The sequence below is a fragment of the Petromyzon marinus genome, chromosome 51 (genome assembly GCF_048934315.1).
Source record: "Petromyzon marinus isolate PM22_M1 ecotype Great Lakes invasive population chromosome 51, UKy_Petmar_22M1.pri1.0, whole genome shotgun sequence".
NCBI lineage: Eukaryota > Metazoa > Chordata > Hyperoartia > Petromyzontiformes > Petromyzontidae > Petromyzon > Petromyzon marinus.
The window spans coordinates 11323305-11347581 of record NC_133717.1 but is presented as its reverse complement, the minus strand read 5'-3'; the positions used below and the strand labels follow the sequence as shown (position 1 = coordinate 11347581).

At 48.1% G+C, this 24277-nt stretch overlaps 1 protein-coding gene across 3 annotated transcripts; it reads right to left on the bottom strand.

Annotated features, from left to right (window-relative positions):
- Positions 1 to 3031: 3031 nt before the first annotated feature.
- On the bottom strand, positions 3032 to 21797 carry MRAP2 (melanocortin 2 receptor accessory protein 2). Of its 3 annotated transcripts, none has more exons than XM_032973573.2 (4): positions 21526 to 21797; positions 20610 to 20795; positions 8612 to 8705; positions 3032 to 6406 (listed from the first exon to the last, which is right to left on the bottom strand). In XM_032973573.2, exons 2-4 carry the CDS (start codon positions 20791 to 20793, stop codon positions 6004 to 6006), a joined length of 681 nt encoding a protein of 226 aa, XP_032829464.2. In that variant the 5' UTR covers positions 20794 to 20795; positions 21526 to 21797; the 3' UTR covers positions 3032 to 6003. The 3 variants fall into 3 exon arrangements, with proteins under 3 accessions (XP_032829464.2, XP_075931102.1, XP_032829463.2); XM_076074987.1 differs by having other exon boundaries at positions 3032 to 6388; XM_032973572.2 differs by lacking the exon at positions 21526 to 21797 and having other exon boundaries at positions 20610 to 21440.
- Positions 21798 to 24277: the final 2480 nt, after the last annotated feature.

Here is a 24277-nt window from a genome sequence, read left to right as displayed (position 1 = left end):
GAATAAAATAATAAATTGATAAAATAAAATAACACAATAATATTCTCACGACGTTTCGGCCACAACACAAGCGGCCTTCATCAGGTGAAGGGAGCGAGACTGTCTGGTAGGACAGCGCTGGAGTGAGAGAGCCACGTTCAGATCACGGCTTTTAAGCTGTGTGAGAGGAACAAAGAGCCTTGACGAAGGAATTAGCATAAAATTTAGCATTGAAATGGCTGAATGATTAGCTTGTGACTGGTCACAGAAATAGCTATGTTAAAAGTTAAAGCATACACATCCGCAGAGGCACCCATTGTTAAAAGGAATTAGCATAGAATTTAGCATTGAAATAGCTAAATTAAGGCATACACATCCGCAGAGGCACCCCTTGATAATGGGATTAGCATAGAATTTAGCATTGAAATGGCTGAGTGATTCGCTTGTAACTGCTACAGAAATAGTTACGTTGAAGTCAGAGCATACACATTCACCGAGGCACTTAGTACAAATCAAACAGGAGAATTTAGCATTGAAATAACTAGGCGAATTTAGCATTGAAATAACTGGGTGATTTGCTAGTGACTGGTCACAGAAATGACTACACATCTGAGCTATTCACAGTACTATATAGTGAACCAATAAAAACTAAAATATAAATTACCTTCATGTTATCAATAAACTCTATATTCTCCAATCAGCTAAGCTACCAACAATAAGTCGTTATATCACAATGCTGTATGGCGAAAAAATGGGTGGATTCTTACCCTCAAATTTCCGTACCACGGATAGCTACGGGCCCCGTTCAGACGGACGAGTTCGTCCATGGTCGGACCAGAGGAGGGGGAGAGAGACAGCTGCGAAGCCCTAGTATACTCCATGTTGTAAACCATACCATTAACCGTGGTGTGAGAGGTATTAAGAGGCAATGCTGGCGAAAGAGCTGCGGTCTGAAGGTCATCGTAAAATTACAATTAATTAAGAACAGAAATGATTTAACACATATTTCCAGTGGTTACTAAGCCTGAATCCATCTTCTCGGTTGAAATTGTCTCTGTGCTTGTATATGTGAATGGCCTCATGAACGAATCTCTCATGGTAGCCAGTTGGTTTGCAAAGAACCTCCGTCTTGGAGAAGTCAATGTCATGTGAGCCCACTGAATTGTAACAGTGATCTGCCACGGCAGAGGAGTTCGTCTTACCGTGTTTCAAGTCTGCTTTATGTTCGCGGATGCGGTCCGAGATATGTCTTTTGGTTTCTCCAATGTAGCTACTACCACAGAGGCACTTTAGTTTGTAAACGCCCGGGTACTGTATGTCTGGAAGAGCATCTTTTACAGATGGAACTAAATCACGGATTTTGTGTACTGTGTTGAATCGGACCTGGATCTTGTGTTTATTCAGGATTTTGGAGATCTTTTTAGTGACCCCTGCAATGTAGGGTAAGGTGATGGTTTTGAGTGGCTCCACAAGAGGATCCTTCTTCATGACTGGAGTGATGGCTTTGCGGATTGTGTAGTCGGAGTAGCCATTAGCCCTGAGAGCCTGGTGTACGTGCTTGAGTTCACTGGTAATGTGTTCCTGGTCGGAAATGCATTGGGCTCTATGGTATAGAGTCTTGATGAGGCAGTTCTTCTGGGATGGATGGTGGTGGGAATCCGGTTTCAAGTAAGCATCTGTATGGGTAGCTTTCCTGTAGACAGAGTGGCTCATTGAACCATCATGTCTCCTTTTAATTAAGACATCCAGAAAGGGTAGTTTGCCATCTTTTTCGACCTCCATGGTAAATCTGATGGCTGGGTGTATGGAATTGATGTGGTCGCGGAATTGGTCTAGAGCAGGCTGGCCATGTGGCCAGATGACAAAGGTGTCATCAACGTACCTCTTCCATAAGGTCGGGCGTAGAGTGGCAGTCTGGATGGCGTCAGTTTCAAATTTTTCCATGAATACGTTGGCTACAACCGGAGATAGGGGGGAGCCCATTGGGGTGCCCTCAGTTTGTTTGTAGAAAGTTCCATTCCAGGTGAAGTATGTGTTGGTTAAGCAATGTCTCACCAGGGGGGGTACATCAGTATGCAGTCCTTGATGAACCAGGTCTTCAATGATAGCGATGGTGTCAGGTACCGGGACTTTGGTGAACAAGGACACCACATCAAAACTGACAAGCAGGTCGTTTGGGGACAGGGAAATGTATTTGATTGTCGATACCAGGTGAGTAGAATTTAGTACCGGAGAGGTGGTTTTTCCAGTGAAAGGTCGCAGTATATCAGCCAGAAAACGTGCCAGTTTGTAGGTGGGGGAGCTGATAGTAGAGACGATGGGACGAAGGGGTGTATCTTCTTTGTGTATCTTTGGAAGGCCATATAATCTTGGTGGTCTGGCAGCAGTAGTGTTTACTAAGGTGCCATTTGGACGATTTTACGCGAAGAGTTGTCTGGCCTACACACCACTCGACGACAGAGCAGGTGGTGGCGAAGATACATTACATTGGCTGAAAGAGGGCTGCTGGGAAGACGGAACGTCTTTGGCCCAGCCAGCTCAGAACCAAACCGTGAAATCTTGGAGCCACGAGGCATCTGCACCTGACTGGCGGGGTGAAGCACGGCCACAGACGGGGTTAACGATCTCGCCGTACATGTGGCACCACGCTGGCGCCACATGCGTTCCTCGCATTTGACGCCAGCGATACGGCTCAGCTTCTGCAGAGGGAAAACAAACCCGGCGTCTCATCATGAGGTGTGCCGGGATGGCCCTGGCGTGGTTGTGCGGTGAAAAAGCGATAACGGAGCCTTGCTCTGAACCAGTAAAATAAAAAAATCGCACTTTCACTGTGAACTTTTTTTCATCGTTTCATTTATTTGGCAAGGTTTAGACAGGGCAGCTCAAGCTGCATGTAGGTTGACACTATGGCGGCCCTGTTATTGATATACACAATGGCTATACAAATATATACTGCACGTGTGTGTGTGTGTTTAGTGGCTCAAGGGGACTATAAATACATTATAACTTATTTACAAATAGATCGTTGTCACATAGAGCCAGCCAATGGTGATCCCACTTAAAATGCCTTTTATTAAACGCGACGAGAGTCCTCCGAGATCCCTTTAATTCACTTCTCTTGAGAGCTGGGTATACACACTGATGCTGAGAGGTGGCTGGGTAGCTTGGCCCACTGGCACTACAGAGCCAGACCCCTGAACCGGCACCACTGACATCCTCGGTTTGAATCTGGGTTTCAGCCATAGGCGGAGTTTGAATTTTCTATTTGGGGGGGGGGGGGCAGGGGATCACTTTGTCTTTCACATTAGGAATCGCAGGTATAAATGATTAAATTTCTTCTAAACTACTGAAAAAAAGGTGTCAAGTTTTGGGGGGTTATTGCCCCCCTCCCCCCGCAAACTCTGCCCATGCTTTCAGCCACCTGTGAATAACACCGGCTTCTCGAAATAGCTTTTTCACTGAATTCCTCTTTTCCATTTCCACGAATTCCACATTTCGATTGTGTGAACGAGGTACCGCAACTCTTCGCAGGGCATGCAAAATGTGTGCACTTAGCGTGCTTAAAGGGGTATATTGAAGCGGCTTCTTAAGTAGTTCTGCCACTTCATTTTCTGGGGGCCGTTCTCCAACGCAGGATGGCGCACTGCAAAGTTATCACACGGCACGATGCTAACAGCTCAACCATTGCATATTTGGGGGGGGGGGGGGGGAAGCCCCATAGCTGTTGAAATGTAACATTTCAGCTATTTGGCTGTACAATATTTATCCTCACCCCAATATTTATCATCACTCTATGACAGTTAACAGTTCGGGGCTTCTTAATATTCAATCGGATTTCCAATGGTGGCACGTGCTACCATGAAAACCGATTCTACGAGAGGCTTAGAATATAAGTCGCCAACCCAATTCCACCGCGGGCCGAACACGTGTGTCCATCCAAATTCCGCAACGCCCATGACCACCAGCAAAAGTGGCTGAATTCCCACGGAGTTCGCCGTGCAAAAACCCAATTCCATCAAGCCGCAGTCAGGAAAATGTAGGTCGATTCCACGCAAGGGAGTGACATGCAACGTCTGGCATCCTTTACACAGGCTCGATAACGTCTGACTGGGCCCCACGGGTTAATTTCCATTCATATAATACCACCAGGGGGTGGCCGGGTGGCACAGAAAGTCAGCGCTGACTTTGTACCACTGAGATCCAGACCGTGCAACACCTCGTGAACGACTGCCCAGTCAGATCATTCAACGGCGATCTGAAACACATCCATGTTGCTCCTCTTGAAGACATCCAATAGATATTAAATCTGGACATTGATGTGTAATCTGAGAATGGGTTTTCTCCTTTTTTCTGGCAACAAAAACAGGTGTTCATACTCATTGGTTCTTTGGGTTAAGTCACGTAGTTGGAAATAAAATAAAATAATTATATTTTTGTTTTATTTTATTTATACCTACGTGACTTTACCGAAAGAACCAAAGAGTATGGATTCCTGCAGTCACGAAAGCTTCATAATATATGCATTGCACCTTTCCTTGGAGCCTGGTCTCAAATGGTGCTAGACCAGAGGACGCCTTTTGGCATCCTCTGGTCTAACACCAAGGAAAGCTGTCTCTGGTGTGGACCAATCAGTTTCAAAGACAATGCATAGATCATCAGAGTTTGTTTTTTGTTTGCATTCTGACCACAAGATGGACTAGTCCTGGGCAAACTGCCAATCGCTGCGCGTGACGCCAACGTTTTTATAAATAAATAAATGTGCCGTTTTTAAAAATACATTTATGCAAACCGACACACCTGATGATGACCGTTTGAGTTATGGTCGAAACGTCGTGAGAATTTTTTATTGTTTTATATATATTTTGTTATTTTGTTGTTTCTCTTCAACGTGACTTTACCGAAAAAACTAAGAATATGAATTACTGCAGTCACGAAAGCTTTAAATCAAAAATCTTAACACCTGTTTTGTTGCCAGGTAAAAGGGGAAAACCTATTCTCATATTTTGGTACTGGCAAAGGAGGTCCCATGATGATGTATAATCTGTATCAATATATGTATCAACCACCTGTGATTCAACCGGGTCCTCAAGCCCAGTGTGTGTTGACGGCCTCATCCCTACAGCACTGATTGCACAGGACACATCACGTTAATTTAGGGCTCCTTGTTAATTTGCCTACAGAGCAGCAGTATTGAGTTCAAATTATTTGGTTTGACTGCCATGAGACAAACATTCCCCGGGGCAGGGCATGCAGAAAAGTGCAGTGCCCCTAATTTGTGGCTAAAAAAAAGCCGCTTTGAAGGGATCTCAGAAGAAGTTCTGTGAAATCTGCTTCCAAGGAGCCACTCTCAGACACGCGGAGTCGCCACTGCTCTTCCACAGCTCCAAACGGACCTCGTCTGACAACACAACGCCAAATCGCACAACCAGCTGGGCACTCCGATCCTTTGTCGGTCAAGCGCAATCGTAATGGTATCTGTATAGCAGCTCCCCGATGCGCTTATGACTTTGTACCATTTATTGTTTGGCATCATGTGCATCGTTTTTCGCTCCAATTCAGTTCCTGAATTGGCATTATTGTCACCAGAAGAGCGAACAACACAGCGGGTAGCATGCGCAACAAATACAAATCACAGGTCTAACCTACGACCGCTTACTATTCTGCTCGACCGACAGAGGCTCCTATAGCGTCCACACCACTCGCAGCAGTCGATGCCTCCGCAGCAGAGGGGCTGCCATCTCGATCTCGCACGGCCAGCTGAACCGCTTCCAGTCACCGCTTGATCTCTCACTCGACGTGCCGACCCCGACGCGGCTCACTGCGTGGGCTGCGTCATTCTCGCACCGTCCGTCTGACGTGGCCACACGGCGATAGTTGGCACTCGCCGTTCACGACGCCGACGTGTCTGAGCCATAAAGTCGAACCAGCAGATTCGAGTGCACCACTGGCATCATGTGGGGGCGCAGGGCGGACAACTGCTGACACCTACACAGTAGGCATTGACATATACGGCGTCAGTCGCCGCTAATCCGACAGGGAGGGCCTCACGTCGGCCGTCACCGATGCGGCGTCCACCCGCGACTCGGAGATCAGGTTGGGGATGTCGAAGCTGTCCGAGTGGTAGAGGATGGAGGTGGCGGTGGCGGCGGCGGCGGCGGTGTTGGTGGTGGCCATGGCGATGGCAGCAGGGCCCTCCTGCTCGGCGTGGAGGAGCGCGGCGCGGCCGGGCCTCAGCTCGCGGTGCATGCATGTCATCGCCGCCGTCTCCTCCTCCTCCTCCTCCTCATCAGCGTCGTCGTCGTCGTCCCGCCTGTTGCCGAAACCCGGCTCGATCACGGAGCTCATTTCACCGGCCTTGGGACTCCGCGGCAGGACGTGCGCTCTCCGCCGCACGCTCGGTCCCCGAGAGCTGCAACGACGCCGGTCACTGGATTTTCCATGAACAAGTCACGGGGATGCTCCTCTCTCGCCTCTCAAAACATAGCTGTCACGCAGATAAAGCCCCGCAATTGCCTGTTTGCACCGCTGCTGGCAGATGGGCCTCCATCAGAGGGTGCGGGGGTGGGGGGGAAGGACAACAAAGTAAACACAAACTGCTTTTCATGTTCAGTTTGTTATCCTTCCCCTCCAATTACCTCCGATTAGCACGGTTGGCTACGTACGGTGCTAAAGAAGTTCAACGTACGTACAGAGAGGGAAGCTCTAGACAGCGCCTCAAGAGGGTGTTTCATGAGCTACAATGTCAGCCACTTGGCTTCCATGAACAAGTTTGGGGAGGTAGCTGCTCTCAGCCCTCCCACAAGCGACACTGCTGCCACATCGTTAAAATGTCCGGCTCAATGTCTCACGATTATTTCCCAGGGTGCTGTTAACAAGGGGTGTACGAGACGTGGCGTGCGTGTGAAATTTTTTTTCTGGAGATCAGCCCGAGACAGCGTGATTAAAATGAAGGGTTGTATTTATTTTGTAAAGCTTCAAAGTCACGTTCGTCAGACTGGGGGCAGCCGCAGTTGTGTGCCCACAATGTAGGGGGGACATTTGTTTTTGGCTACGTCTTCAATTAAGTGGAGGTAAAGATGGGGACCGAATTCACGACAAATTAAGTCATTGATTTAGAATGGTGAGAGAGCGAGCGAGCCATTGACTGACTCCCTGAAGTGTGTGCAGGAGTCTCACACTTGAAGGTGACCCCGGTGACGATAATGGCGATGGGTTATGCTCGTGTGGCTGATGATGGTGATGTCAAATAATAATTATAATACGATATAAAGAACAAGCACACCAATGGAAACAACATCATGATGGAGACAACAATAATAATGACAGTGATGATAATCTAAAGACAATGGTCAACATTGGTATGATGATGATTGTAGTGAATATGATGATTGTAGTGGAGGTGATGAAAATGTGGATGGTGATGACAACCAGCGGTGCACCTCGTGAGGTGTGGGGGGGGGAGGGCCGGGGGAAGGAGGGTGGAGGGGCGGGGTGGGGGGTGAGGGGAGGGGCGGGTTGGGGGGAGGTGCGGGTGGGGGGAAGGGGCGGAGTGAGGGGAGGGGTGGGGGAAATGAGGGTGGAGGGGCGGGGTTGGGGGAGGGGTGGCGGAGTGAGGGGAGGGGTGGGGGAAATGAGGGTGGAGGGGCGGGGTGAGGGGAGAGGGGCGGGGTGAGGGGAGGGGCGGGTGGGGGGACCATTTCTCCCACCTCCGAGAAATGTTTAAACAGCCATTTTTTAAATCATCAAATATTTTTTTAGATTTACATTCAAACTTGGAAATAAGTAAATAATAAATACCATTAAAAATGTATGCATATTTAAATTTGGCTTATATTATACAGTGAAAACCTAAAGCTAAATGCAAGAAATTTCGTTTCCCCAAAAAATGATTGACTTGTTTCTATTACAATTTTCCTGCACCGAAATATTTGATCTGGGTGCGCCACTGGTCACATCACACACGCACCTACAGCTAAGTTATCTCTCAAGGCCAAAACGTTCTCATCACGAATATCTGCCGCTGAGAAAGAATCTTGTTCACTCAATCACGTCACGAATCATCACACCGCTGGTCACCAGATGATACAGAGAATGACGCAAATTTTATAACGAAGCAGTCCGATCTTGACCGGTTTGGTATTATTTCTTATTTTGTGTCCCGTTTACCCCTTTTGGTGTCTTGTCAGGAGACAAATGACGAATTTCCATACCTGTCAACCCCTTATCAGTGCCTACCTTATAACAGCCCTTATAAATCTCAACGTTCATCCTACAAAGTCCCATCGCGAGGGAGAAACACAAACAATTGTTGTTGCTACCCGTATTGAAATGGCTGTACGCCGTATGGACCTGGAAACTCAATTTCCCTGCACAAGAATACGGAGTAAACCGTGATGGGGTTGACAGATATGCATTTGGGGCTCCACGCAGAGCAAGGCCACTCTTCACGAGAGAGAGAGCGGCCCAAGGAAATGAATATTATTGAGCTACTTCTAAGATCCCTTTAAGTGGACCTCTGGTTTCACGCAGCAGGGAGCGGTGCATTGCTACCGAGCCCAAAAGTTTCAACAATTCCCCACAAACATCGCCTCCCGCGAGGCGAGCATCTGTGTCGGTGGCAGGGTGAACTCACTCTGTCGTCCCGGACCGCACCAGCATGACGAGGATGAAGAACATGAAGAGGACAAACGAGGCGATGCCGACCCAGAATCCGATGACGATGGAGTCTGCGGCAGAGCCAGGGGCGGGAGGGAGCGGTGGCGTTAGGCTGATAGACGCCAATCGCAGGGCATTCAACGTGACCTCGCGGTCACGCTCGCACAGCTTAGGTCACTTTCTTCATCTGCCGTTGTTCTGGTGGCGTTTAAAATAAATACATCTCACAATCCAGCGAGCTCCCGCTAATGGCCGGTTATGGAATCCGCGAGGGCTTGGCACGCCGTCTCAGAGCTGCCGCGTGCATCCTCCATCAAATTCGCCGCCTCGTTCCTCAGAGATCCACGGCGCGAGGCCTGGCACCACACGCGTCACTTTGCTCCGTTGCGAATGACACACTAAACTTAACTCTGAGCGCGTAGTCATGCGGACTGCTGTTTTGTGTTTTTAATTGCTCGCCGCGGCCCGAGCAACATCCAAGAGGCACTGGCAATCCGTGTCATCGTTTAAATCAAGATTTGCAAGCGAATTTCTTCAGAACTGCTTTTCGTGTTTAATTTGTTGTCCTTCCCCCGCACCTTCGATTAGCACGGTTGGCTACGTACGGTGTGAAAGAAGTTCAATATGCGCACACACGTACATTCTGACACACGTGCCGGAAAGCAAGCGACTGTATAGCGGAGATGTCTCATTGCATCTCCACTTTGCACACTTTGCACAAGTGTGATGCCCTCTGAGCTGATCTGAGGCCTCTGACCCCACACCCGATCAATGAGCATTGCTTTCGGTACTCGTTTTAAACCTTTCACTGTTTATACACCCACACTGTTTGAAAACGAATCATTTGGCGAAACTGCTGTGTTGTCAATGCCGCAACAAGCACAAATGACAAAAAGACGAACAGACACAAAACATAAATTCAACACAATCGTCAAAAATACCGCGCGTGGCCTCAAAAATCACGATATGCAATCGGCCAACTTTTCGAGGAATGGCTCTCTGATTCACAGCACACCGCACAGAATTTACAGACAGCCAGGCGGGTCCTTTCCGACGCCGTGAGACGTCTACGCTCATCAGGCTGTCGCAGACGACGGCGCGCGGTGCTGCGCAAAGGTCGCGCTCGCTCATTCATTCACCGCTTGATGTGGTCATTAATGCGGTTTCCATTGTTTGCTTGTCGTTGTTGCCTGAGCGATGCCTGAGCGATGCTCGCGGGGGATGGGGGAACAGCGGCAGGAGGGGGGGGGGGGGGCTGGGAGGAGGCCCGAGGAACTGAAGGAGAAGAGATGCCCAAGGCATGATAACACTTGGAGACGGTGGGGATAGTTTGTTCTCTCCTGCAGCCCCATGGTGTCATAACGGAGGTGAACGGGGTTCTCGAGTTGCGGCGGACTGCTCCTCCACTGTCAACCTCAAGCAAGCGGTTTAAAATTTTCAATATTTTCCCCCCTCGGCGGGATATAGACTCTCCATGGGACAGCCGTTGTTAATTTGCACATCATAGTCACAACAATTCAAAATGGTTTCCTGCTCAAAGGAGCACAGGATGGCATTCATTCCTGAGAGTGTGCTGGAAATTACGCATTCCTACGGCAAGTCTATGCGCTGGAAAATTGACCTCCCAGGAAGTGGGTAATTCATTGTATCCACCCTGGGATTTTAATTAATGACCTTTTGAATCCAATCTGACAGTTGCGGGCGCTGCACCGCCCAGCCTGAATTGGCGGTCCGATGCAACGCTTCATAAATGCCACCCAACAGGAATACAGAAAATCGATGGCAATTCTCGAGGAAGAAAACAGCGGCAGAGAGCAGACGAAAGAGATGGACTGCTGGAGTGGAAGAGGAACTCTAACAGAGATGGATGACATGAAAACATCAGCAACAGATGGCATGTGATGATGACGAAGATTCCCAACAGTGGAAGACTGCTCCCAACGGTCCCAAAAAAAGGGGCTACGAGAGAAAGAACGAGAGAGTGAGCTTCATGAATAAACGCGTTCCCCGATGCCCAGACACTCCCGTGTCACAGGATCATCCCCCCGGTCAATCGCAGCCGCTCTAAATCAATAGCGAAATGGTAACTCGGGTTTAGTGGCACTGATTGCTCTTCAACGAGGTGCACTCATCCTCAATGCTGGCAGACGTTGGCTCATTGCCGCTGCCAGGCACTTGGGAAGTGACGTTGACGCTCACCAAAAAAAGGAAACGCCCTCTGGGAAGGCTCCTCTTGAAGGCCACGATGTCCTTGAATCAATGAGATGAGAGGCCCACAGAGTTGTGTTATATTCTTTTCATGTAGAGAGATCGTGTTGAATGTAATTACACATATATATGGCAAGATGTTAACTACCTCGCCCGGTATACAGGAGGTTGTGAGTTCGATCGCGACCCTTACGATGCCTGCTGTATATTTGGAGTTTGCATGTTCTCCACTGTTCGTGTGGATTTTTCTCCGGGTCCTCCGGTTTTTCCCTCCACATTTAGAATCAACATGCATTTAGAGCATTTGGCTGCTATAACTTTTCACGCGATAAGCCACTGTGCCGAGCTATCATTTGTGGCCAGGTCGCTTCTGAAAAAGAGCTACATAGCTCAGTGGGCCTTACTTGGTAAACATTTTTTGTTTGTTACAGTTTTTAGTTTTATTCTAAAAATCATTTGCAGTTATACTGCATTGTTTTGGCGAATTGTGTTGCACAGCTCTCTGATGTGTTGTTGGTTTGTACCACGTGTTGTTCAGCATGATGTCCGACGTTTCACTTCACGTTGCCAGGAGCTTCTATTCAGTTCTAGTCAGTCTCTGAAGAAAAGATTACATTTACTTGGAAATTGGGTGCCTAGAGGAAACGGCTCACTCAATCTGCACCACCCAAAGTCTATCGGCATCATTTGATTTAATTGCAGAGCAAAATGTTTCACATAACACCTAGACAAGGGGTAATCAAATTGCCTTGTCTGTAGGTTTTTTTTCTTATCATAATCTTGCTTCATCAGAAACACAAACCACAGCTGGGAAGGCGACTTTAACTGTGCTTGGCATTAATCGTAACTGTTCCATTTAGGGTTAAAATAACCAAGCAGATATTTTCAAGGCAGTACTATTCAATTATATATACATGGAATGTGGTAAGTCATGGACAATATATATTTTATTACTGACAAAATACGGTGTTAAGGCTTATTTTTAAACGCTTTTATCCCCTCAATCATTTTCCAATTGTGCCGCTATTGGCATCATGCCCTGGTGAGATGAATTTTCCATTGAGATCTCTCGCAGCTCACGTCACCATTTTGTCAGAGAATGGTCCTGAATATGACGTCAACGAACGACGTCTGGGGTCTCGGCAATAGGCCCGCCTCGTCGTCCCCACTAAGGTCACACATTTTATGAGCACCTTAAAAAAAGCATGTTTGTCACGGAGCTGTAATTTCGCGAAATTAAGTGCAAAACCAAATCAAATCTACTCATGCTTCATGTTCAGTGTGGGGGTCAGGTGATATACATATATATGACTGTAAATTCTAGGACACTTATCAACACATGGGGAAGTTCCTCTGCCTCCTAAAGTAGCACTTAAACCACATTTTTTTGGTCAGATTTACTTTTAATATTTGCTACAACGTTTTACCCGTGGCACACCAAGGGAGGGTAGGAAAGACAGGACGGGCAGAAGGAATGACCGGGCTAAGATGTCGGGGATGAGAGGGTGATGATGCTGATGATGATGATAGGGGAGAGAGGGAGAAGAGAGAAGGAAGGAGCGAGCAGGAGTGAGCTGCAAGGAGGAGCGGCGTCTGTTTTCGCGGGGGGCGGCGAGGGGAGGCGGTCAGAGTGGAGGCTGGTCACACCGAGGTCATGTGATTTACAGGAGGCTTGAGCTGATGTTATAGATAGAGAGATGTACGAGGGAGTTAATATGATCGGTTTTATTTGCACGCAGTCCATTGGTGGGACCGTAAACTCGCGAAACTCGACAGTCGATAGTCCGGCTTCATCGGGGCGGCTGCCCAGATCACAACCCAGGATATCGGTGGTGTCTGCTGACTCCTGTGACCCGCCGTCCTGTGCTACTCGGTCTCCTCCGAGTGTCAAGACGCCTTCATGAGAGCTCTACCGGTCGACTTCCAATTTGCTGGGTTTTTTTTTAGCACAGCATTTAAGACTGTTAATAAATGACATCGTGCACGGATGTTCGCGTAGCTCAATGTGAGCTCATTAAATGTGGCTAACCGCAAGCCGTACTCCAAACAGCCTTCCCACATCATCTGTGGGTGGCTCATGCACTGATGGGATGGGAATATTTCGTCATCCCAACACCCTCTGCCATTTTCCTAAAGAACAATACCCGTGGACATTGAGTAGAAACGCTCGCCGGCTACAGCATCGGGATACATATTTCCTCTGGCAATTATTCAGCGTGGCCGCTTTCATTCCCGTTATCGTCGGCAAGTCGCAACTGCTAATGCTGTCAAATGCACAGCGATTGAGGTGTAGGCACATACAATAGCTAGGCTAGGGATAAAAAGGCATGGAAATGATCCAGGTCACAATTATGTTTTAGTGAGTGGGAAATCTCGAGCTGCGGATGACCCCTCTTGCGCAATGTCTTTTCATACAAAAGGACAGCAGTGTGACAGGACTGGGCTTGCCATTACCTCCTATAAGCCCAATTTGTAATACCGTAATTATAGTGGTCTTTGTCTGCCCCCGCCCTCAGTGCGTTAAACGGGAAATAATAATCTTATTCAAAGGCCTGATCGCGGCGACTATGACATGCACATCAAACTGCCGCATAGTAAAGCAGGCGCTGTCGGTTTTTCTTTTTTTTTTACAAATAATGCTTTATATTCAGCAGAAATGAATGCTGCGCATCAAAGAAACATCACCTCCAACAACGCACACAAGCCTTATCGAGAGCTTTAAAAGTCGTATCGTGAACATATACGCGGTTTCAAATTGTTAGGTATTCTGCTGTATGATTACCGCCTTACAGAAACGGGGCTTCACTTTCTGATGATTGTGACTCTTTGGTGTCTGGTTCTTAAAAATAAAAAAAATTGTGACTACCCCTTACACGTAAATGGCACACACTGATCACATGTTTATTTGCACTAGCGTAGAGTAGTCACCACTGCATGCTAACCCCGCTGTCCCGTCAACCTGGTGACCTAGGTTTGAATCCCAGCCAAGGCCACTAACATCAGTGGCGCGTGATAGCCGTTGATGAAAAACACGTGACCAGCGTGGTGAAGTATGGCCAAACAACTCCTGTGACCAACACGATGTGGCGGTGTTCCATCCACAGTAGATTTACAAATGAATGTCAATTATTAACTATTCATTTAAAAAAAAAGTGATATAGCATATTTCATGCAAATTGCATCTCAATCGCTGAGGATTTACAGACAAGCTGGGAGGATGCCAGGTGGTGATCCGGCCACCAACAATTGCTCTGCAGTTCTCTATCGAAAATTTTACGGACGATTCGTGATGAGTGTTTTTACACATATGGGAGAAAACCCAGAGAACCCGGAGAAAACCATCGCATACACAAGGGACAGATGACATAGGTCCACACTTTGCTGTACTGCATTCTGCTGGGGAGCCCACGATATCGCAGAGTCTTGGAACATTCTGAAATTTGTCCCATTCACCAAATGCAAAGACCCCCCCCGTATAGTTTTAACAGACTGTTGAGGCAAGTGTTGTTAGCGAGCACCTATGAAGGCCGGCACGGCACGCGAGAATGGGTGGGTGGCCAGCACCACACCCGACTGCCTTGGTCTCCCCAGTGGCGATGTTTACTACACACCGCACCAGGTACTCATCTGAGGCTGAGTCGATCTAGACGAGGCCCAGGACCGGTTCAGATAATCGCCACTGGGTGTTGGCCGTGAGCGGGGAATCGAACTCGGGTGACTGGGGTTCGTAGCGCAGCGTAGCGCTAACCACTATACCACTGCTCTCCACCAACCTTCAGGAATATTTTGATGTTTTTTCATGGATTTTCTGTTTGCACAGTCACATAGTCACTTTAAGATGTTTTCTTGTTCATGTTTTTGTTTTTTGTTTGTTGCGGTTGCACCCGATTCAAGAGCCGAATGGCTCACAGGGCTATACCAAAATAAATAGAAATAAATGAAAATGAACTATGGACTCGGTCGCAGTGCTGGCTTAGAGACGTGCACAGCCACCGCCCGGCTGGGGTAAATGCTGCCGTGGTGCAACGATTCGGACACTGGGCCTCGCGAGCCAGAGGTCACCCGTTTGATCTCCCGCCACAGCGGGTGAAGTCAATCGCCCAGTTTCTCAAACAAAAAATCTCCCCCACCCCACCCCAAACGCGCCTCTAGTCCACCCGATCGGTATAAATAGTTTCGCCACATTTTCGTCAATCGGCAGGTCACGTGCGTAGTCGGGTATCGCGTGGGATACTCTGGTCTATTTTAGTACGTTCGGGCAGAGTGCAGGAGTGGGCCAAATTACCCTCGTAGAAGGGATAGTTCTTGAGAGCTCCTTCTCGTGGAGGTGCTGCCGCCAGCAGTGGCTTAAGAAAATAATTGCAGTACTGCACTTGTACACTTTTTTCCACCGCCGATTGCGGTGGAAAATGTATTCTCAACTGATCTGCACAAACCCGAACAACACCATTTATTGAAATGTCTCAGTTTCCACTGCGGACACAAAGCAAGCCAGGCACAACGTAAATAAAGCCAGCGACATGCTGGACAAAGGCAGTCACCCCATTTGGTTGGGAGCCACATCAGTCGGCTATAGCGAGGTCCATTGATTTAGCAAAAGCAATTATGGACCTAAGACCCACGGAAGGGTCTGTGCCATCAGAAGAAGCGAGTATGCCTATCTCGGAAGATTTCAGCAAAATTGAATCGCGGGACTCCTCAAGGGGTCTCATTCATCAAGTAATTATTTGCAGAGCCCTTTGTCTACAGAAGTTATTATCCTGTCAAAATTAGACTGCGGGGGGGGGGGGGCTGTGGCCGTAGCTCAGACGCAAACTTCGGCGATCCTCGCAGCGACGTTTGGCTCACCGTCGGAGAAAGACGGCTACCACATCGCGCGCTCTCGGATGCGCTTCTGTTACCACCTCGAGCGCTCGAGGTGGTTGGGGCAAGTGCCGTTAACGAACACTCATTGAAGGTCGGAACGGCACACGAGGGGGTGGGTGGCCATCATCACGCCACCTTCCACAGATGCACATACAATGCAATGATTAATGTGAACACGTCGCATCGTATTTATTTAATAATCCATGTATTGCGGTGGAGCGATGGAAAAAAAGTGATTGATGTCCTCTGCAATGAACCCAACGAGCCGAGTTCGATTCCCCCTCCACCAACCTGCAATGAACGACATGGCAAAAACAAACCCCAGTTGCCGATACAGCACTGAGGGTCCTTCACGTATGTACGTTCAAGTTCCAACGATGGATGACAATAATAATTGCACTGGGCACGTACAGCACATTTTCGATCCACTGCTGGATGAGGGCTTCCCCACTCTTTGCAGGCCATGGGGATGAGTCGACCCGTAACTTCAACCACGCTGGTCCGTGCGGCTTGTTGACGATGGGAGAAGTGCAGGACACCAATGAATGTTTTCCCGCACTGCCCTCTGCTGCCCACAACACCGACCGCCCCCGTCTGCCATGCACGGTCATCACCCGTCGCAGCAAATGCCGGGCTCAAAAATAAATTTAAAAATACCTTGCTTAGCTTTCGAGATTCGATTAAATAAGGTGCATTGTGGGAAATTTGGTGAGAGGTCAAATCTGATGAATCAGCTTCGTTTTTATTTTAACGCATGACATGCATGGGGCTATAAATGCACATATCTCTCTATATATATAAAAGGGAAAAGGTCTAAGGCGTTCTTCGCGCAGCATTTCTTTATTATTTCAGTCGTTTACTGCTGTACGTACCCTGAAAGTTGTGTGTGTCTGCAGCAAGCGCGTGTATGTGTACCTATGGACTCGCGCGCGTGTGTGTGTGTGGGGGGAGCGGTAGTGTAGTGCTTAGCGCGCTTCGCTACGAACCCAGCGACCCGAGTTCGATTCCCGCTCACGGCCACCATCGGTGACGATTATTTGAACCGGTCGACTCAGCCTCAAACGAGTAACTGGTGTGGTGTGTGAACATCGCCACTGGGGAGATAAAGGCGGCCGGGCGTGGTGAATCCAAGTCACGGGCGAAGCCGGGTAGTAAAGCTAGTTGTATATAAACGTGTGGTAGGGTGGAGTGGTGGAAGTGACTGGCAAGAGGAATCTTCAGGCACTGAAGATTCCTCGTATATATACAAGAGACACGGTGTTTTCTCTTACAGTCAAAATGTAAATTAACCAATAGATCCCGCGCAGTCACGAAAGGGCAATACTTAATGAGGTTTGGGCAATGAATAATGAAATATATATCAAGGTCGAGGCAAGGAAAAAGCAGAAATAAAGAGGTGTAAGATGAGAGAAATCACGTATTAGCCACGATTCCATGAAACAATGAGACAGGCAAGGTTATACGTAAAGGCAGGTAGACCCATCAATCATAGGCAGCAGACGTGCATTGCCTGGGGGTGGAAATGACGGTGAAAGAAAAGAAGGTTCCGTAGACATGGGGACAGAAGAGAGTAGAGATAGAGACCTCCAATCGTGCGTATACCGATGACGGGAGGTGGAGACAGGAGGTGACAGGGAGAATACGCCACTTCAGGATTTGCACACACAACGTCTGAAATTATTTAGCAGATGCAAGCCCTTAAACGTTCTAGTCATCTGGATGCATTCACACAGAAGCTACACTTACATATTAATGAAAATGCGTTCGTTCTGCCGCTTCCACGGTGTATTAGTCACAAGATTGGACCTGCAATCCTGAGCTCGCTGGTTCGACCTCCTGCTGACAGTTGAAACGAGGGTGCAGGTTTCTTACATAAAGCGCAAATTATGGTGGCTGAGAGGTCAGAGCACAGAAATTCTCAGTCTTGTCACAAATGACTGCACAAAAAAAAACCCCTATCATTAATTTGGTTCTACGCTGCCTTTCTCCAAATTCTACCTCTGAGAATTTTAATGTCAGTCTCACTGCCATGCGACGGACATTACTCTTGTGTGGCAGAGCAGATAGGAAAGTGCTGCCCCCTACTTTGTGTAACAGAGTTCACCTCAAGCTACCTCAGAGGTAGTTTTGTGATATCCAGTTTTGTGGGCTGCTCTATAATATGATAGGGGGTTTCAATGCTTTGCGAGAGTTCCGAATGTACGCTTCCTGGGCTTAATTTCAGCTGGGTCTGTCCTGGTCAGTGACGTTGCAAATGTGTCCCTTGCCCAGCACACCACCTCCATCAATCGGTGTGGCTATGACTCGTCACACATGCCTACATTAACCTAACAGTGACCGAGATTACTTTCAGTGAGAAATTATGCCCCTGGAAACTATCTCATGACACGATACTGATAGCCCAATTGGGATAAAAGTGTTCACATACATACACACACACACATATATATATAAATATGTTGTAATTCTGTTACAGACGAATTGACCGTATGCAACACGGTATTCTGGTCACACATACAAACAAAAAGAACCACCAAAGTAACCATAGGCTGCTGGGGCAAGTCAGAATCAAATAAATATTCATCCTGGAGGAATCCGATGAGCTATAAAGCTCTTTTCAACAGATGTCCAGTAGGGCCGGGTAAGAACGTTACAACAACAGGACGACAACACGATAGGAGTGTAAAGTACAAGAAAGGTCAACAAATGACCCCAAACACAAACAAATACAACTAAACCATCCCCCATTCTACCAGGCAAAGCCCACTCAGGTATCACATTATTTTTTACAAAGCGACCTGGCACAAATGATAGCTCAACAAAGCGGCTTTTCATTTGGATATTTACAGCAGCAAAATCATCTAAATAGTCTAAAAAGCATGCTTCTACATGTGGAGGGAAAAACCGGAGGACCCGGAAAAAAAATCATCCACGCGACCACGGGGAGGACATGCAAATTACTCACTGGTTTTTTCGGTAAAGTCACGTATGTAGAAATACAATAAAATTATATTAAAACAAAAACAATCACGACGTTTCGATCACAACGCAAGCGATCTTCATCAGGTGTCAAGAACAAATCACGGAGATAAATACAACAAAAAGATGAGAGACGAGAATTCAACAAACCTGAAAAAACATTATGTGAAGCACATCCAGTCAGGCCAACAACACAGTTAGACACTTCCTGGCGGACCACGAATTTCAGAAGAGTGTTAAATTTCGTGTTCAACCTTTGGATTGCACATATCAGCATAGAGAGAATGAAAAATACGAGGTACACGGTCAGTAAAAATACATATACAAGTCCACCAAGAGGTAAGGAGGGAGGAAAGACGGACAGGGAGGCAGAGAGAGAGGGGGGGGGGGGCGGAGGGATGAACAGAAGCTTAAATAGGAAATACGGTTGGAGGGGGGGAGGGGCCAGAGAGAGCGGCAGCTCAAACACGCACATCTTACACATACAAAACGGCAGCTCAAAAAATGACCACCTCTTGTAAATACAAAACGGCAGCTCAAAAAAGGGCACATCTTACACATAATTACAACGGTCAAGAACAAATCACGGAGGTAAATACAACAAAAAGATGAGAGACGAGAATTCAACAAACCTGAAAAAACATTATGTGAAGCGCATCCAGTCAGGCAAACAACACAGTTAGACACTTCCTGGCGGACCACGAATTTCAGAAGAGTGTTAAATGTCGTGTTCAACCTTTGGATTGCACATACCAGCATAGAGAGAATGAAAAATACGAGGTACACGGTCAGTAGAAATACATATACAAGTCCACCAAGAAAAAAACAATGAGTAATTTTATGCAGTCACGAAAGCTTTAATACTTTATTAGGACATGCAAACTCCAAATACGCAGCAGCAGGCGTCAGGATCGGGATCGAACCCCCGACCTCCTGCGTACCAGGTGAGGGAGATAACATCTCACCTCCGTGACGCCCTTGAAGGCCAGCACTGCTCGAGTGGTAGTTTCCAGAACATTCCCTGACCCACCGTTGTCCACCCAGTGCTCATATTTATGCCAGCCACTCATTTAAGATTGAGTCAACCTCGATAGAGCCCCTCCCCAGAACTAGTTCAAATCTACACCACCGCAGTGCCGGATTAAGCCAGTGCAGGGCCTGTAGCATATGTTGTAAATGGGCCCTAAATTAAAACAAAACACGTAAATATTAAAACACAATTTTTTTTTAACTTGTAGAAGTTAGTCACTGTAAAGTCACTGCATTTTTTATTTGCTATGCAGCCAGATAATACGATAAATCGCTAACCTTAAACACCCAGTCGTTCATAAAAGTTGAAGGCGGTATAGTACTATAGTAATAGAGCAAGTGCAGAATCACTGAACCGGAATTGATAGCTTGAAAGCATTTAGCGCGGGGCTCTTGAAAGTGCGAGGCCCGTAGCTACTACATATGTAGTAGTAGCTACTACATGTGTAGCTACTTTTGCTACGAGGATGATCCGGCACTGCACCACCGACGATGTTGGTCGTGGCCGTGCGATACGCACTCGCCTACCCCTCTCCAGTCCACAAAGACGCGACGATATACTGGACTGTGCGCCATATGACTCACGGACACTGCAGATACATAGTCCACAGTTCCGACAGGGGCAATTGATACCGAATAAAGTTTCAACTCTTTAGCGGTCCCCCCCCTCCCTTTTTTTTGTATACAGCCAAAAAGAGTGAATTACTTGATAACCGCACTCGATTAACACGGACACGTCGCTGCTATTAGTCCGCGCGAAAGAATTAAAAGTTACGGCACCACAACTGAAACCTCTGCTCTGGGCTCACGGACATCAGAGAAGAAGTTCTGGGTGACGACAAACATCGCGTGTTGCCGTGGGCTCGCGAAGGTCCGAGAACGCTTCTACTCACAGCGGTGAGCGCGCAGTCCCTCGAACGAGATGGGCTCATAGTCGTAGTACTCAAAGTCCCAGTAGTACTCCTTGCTCCGGTTGCTTCCCGGGGTCCGAGCGGACGCGCGCTCGCTTCCGTTGAGCGCAGCAGCGGCGGCGGCGGCGGCAGCAGCAGCAGCATCGATCCTCTCTCCCAACGACATCGCTGCACGTGCAAGCGCCCAACACTCGGTGTGTAGAACACAACACACACACACACCCACCCCCCTTGCACCCCTACGCTTGACCTCCTACAACAAGCATCCTATAATGTGCACCGGGCAGCAAACACTCGGGACCCTATAACGCAAGCACTCGACGCCCCTTTATGCCCGATCCCTTCCATACTCAACACCCAGAACTCAATAGCATGCGCCTGTCACTCAGACACCAGCACTGAGGGCACATTCTATGCCCGGGTAACCTTTTTTTCCCACAGGCACATAATAGCCCTTTTTTATGCCCGATGAGCCTACACACCAGCACCCTGCTATAATCTGCGCGCCCCTATTTTTAGGTGACCCTCGAAAGTTTAAACCGTGCCCACGGGAACTCTTACAGCAAAGCACCCTACACGCAGAACCCAAAACAAAGCAAGCACCCTACAGGGCTGCCCTACACCCAAGAACCCAGACTCCTACACCGATCCCCACTAATGTCTGCAATCCTACAAACAGAACCCTACAGCCTGGCACGCACTCTCTTACACACGAGCAGTTTTCTATCGGCGTGAACACGCTACCGACGGAACCCCCTTGGCACCCAACAATCCCGCATCCACCGTCCTACAACACGCCCCCCCCCTCCCTGCCCCCCTGCCCCCCACGACACAACGCGGGTCACATCCCCCGGCCCTCGTGCAAAGTCACCACCACCCCGTTCGAGCGTCAACGAACCCGAGTAAGTTCGCTGTTCGCGAAGCGCGGCGAATTGGCGCAAAGCCCCGGCGAAGCCGAGTGGGGATGCCGAGCGAGGCTGAGAAGCCGCGGGGCTCCGCCTCTTCGAGTCTCCCGATCGACGTCTCGAGGAGAGCCGCGTGACAGTGCTGGAGGAGGTGGAGGCGGAAAATGCGCGCGCGTCAGCGAAGAGTTGAACGCATTCCGGAATGCCTGAGCTGGGCACGGTTTTCTGTGACACAACACACACACGTGTGTGTGTGGTGTGTGGTGTGTGTTGTGTGTGTACATGAGACGAAGATTAACCCCCCCCCCCAGCCCGCGTATCGCCTTCGCAGGCTGTGGTGGCAAGCGCTGTTAGCGAGCACTAATGAAGGTAGGCATGGCAGACGAGGGTGTGGGTGGCCAAGCATCACGCCTGGCCGCCTTTGACTCCCCAGTGGCGATGTTTGCACACTGCGCCAGGTACTCATTTGAGGCTGAGTCGGTTCAGATAATTGTCAATGGTGTTGGTTGGCCGTGAGTGGGGTTCGAACTCGGGTCGCCGGGCTCGGAGCGCAGCGCGCTAAGCACACCACTACCGTTTCCCATAAATGTGTGTGTCTATATGCAAACGCAATGATCCTCTGTAGAGCCACGAGAGATTATTGGGACAAGTGCTGTACGCGATCACCTATGAAGGCCGGGAAGGCGCAAGAGGGGGTGGGTGGCCAACACCATGCCCAGCCGCCTTTGTCTCCCCAGCGGCGACACAACACCCGGTACTGCACTCATCCGAGTCTGAGTCGACCTAGGGGAGGCCCAGGACCGGTTCAAATGTTCTCAATTGTTATTAGTCATGAGCGAGAATCGAACTCTCGGGTCCCCGAGGTTCGTATCGCAGTGCCGCTAACCGTTATTCTACCACTACATTCTATTCTCGAGTATGGCGATGTGTTTAGGAGCTTAAATGCTCAATGTCGAGGTCTACTCGTGCCTCCGGTGCATGTAAGAGGATATAGTTCAAAAAGACACACGACACGACAGACCGCATACGGCCTGACTGAGTTCTCATCGTATGCTTGTTGGTCAATTTGTCATCAATGAGAGATACCGATTCCACACTTTACAAGAACGTCCCTGGATGTCGGACAGAGGTTTTAAGGGATTATTGGATTATTATTATTATTATGCAGACCAGAGAAGCGGTCTAGTGGTTACTGTAGTTGTCATACATTGTAAAATGTGTATCGTTCATTCGAGGCCGTTCGTAGTGGCGATTGACGATTAACTTCCTTCCCGTAACGGAAACAAAATTTTAAGCCTATTTTCAAGAGAGTCTCGCTTGGAGGAGGAATATGTGACCAATTCCTCAGGGAGTATATGCACACAATTCACTGCAAGTGTATAATTAGGATGTTCTTCATTTGCATCTGAATGGAGATTGATAATGAGCTGCGAGGTATGAGCAAGCAATTTATATCCGAAGATCAAAGCCACTTAAAACATCTCCGAGACTATAAAACATTCACGGCTATGCAAAAACACACACCCACGTACAACACATCAAAATCATCGTAGACAGGCTGATAAGTAATACATGCATTTGTAAATGTGGCTTTCAAAGTCAGCCGGGCACATACGATGATGTGAAAGTTGGGCAGCTGCACACAACTGGCCAACTTTCGCAGTGGCAGCTGGTCTGTAGAGGGTGTTTTGGCGGCACGCCACTTTAGCATTAGCTTATCGCTATTTTATATAGGGGCGCTACGGTGGTGAGATATTAACTACCTCGTCTGGTATACAGGAGGTCGTGGGTTTGATCCTGACCCATGTATATGTGGAGTTTGCATATTTGGAGTTGCGTGGATTATTTTGCAGGTCCACCGGTTAATTCCCTCCACATTTAGACACACGCATTTTGAGTATTTGGCTGCTATCAATTGCCACGTGATATTCCACTTCACTGAGCTATTATTTGTGGCCAGGTCGTTTATGAAAAATATCTATATAGCTCAGTAGGCTATATAAGCCTACATAATAGATTTTATTTGGTCAGATATCCTAAGTTCATGTTGTTAATTTTTTTGCCATTTAGAATCCATAAATATAAAATACTGTAGATTTAAAAAAACAAAAATACGGGGGGCCTGGTTTGTCCGCCCCCTCGTAAGATGGATTTTACATCTGCCAATTGGCCGATTCAAACCACTCCCCATGGAGTTGGCGGCACCCATCGAACAATTGAAACGAAAGGGACACAAAAAATTCCGCCCCCTCTGCAGAGCCACAGCTAGACGTTTGGCATTCGGTGGGGGGGGGGGGGGTAAGTTGTCTTCGCCCCCCGCTCCTCGCTTGGGATGAGACTGCAGCCCTCGTCCAATAATAACCAGGTGCAATTTCCAAAGTCACTTAGGCCATCAGCCACCAATCCACCTTTGATTCCTCGGTGGAGGTGTTGGCCACACGACATCACTGGGAGCTCGTTTTCGCCAACAAATGGTTCGGAGACGCGGATTTATGGCAAATTAATGGTGGCGATGGTTTTAATTACCGGCGAAACGTCGCACCCAATTGTTAAACGTTGTGGATCGTATGTTTGTTCACGTGGCAACTTTATTAATTGGCTATGTCGGGTTGGGTGGGTGGAAGGGTTATAACGCACATTTTACTTATGATATCTGACCATATGAAATCTATTATGTAGGCGTAGACCCGGTTTAGATACCAATGATTAAGCATCATGATATGCATCGTGGTCATTAATTGAACC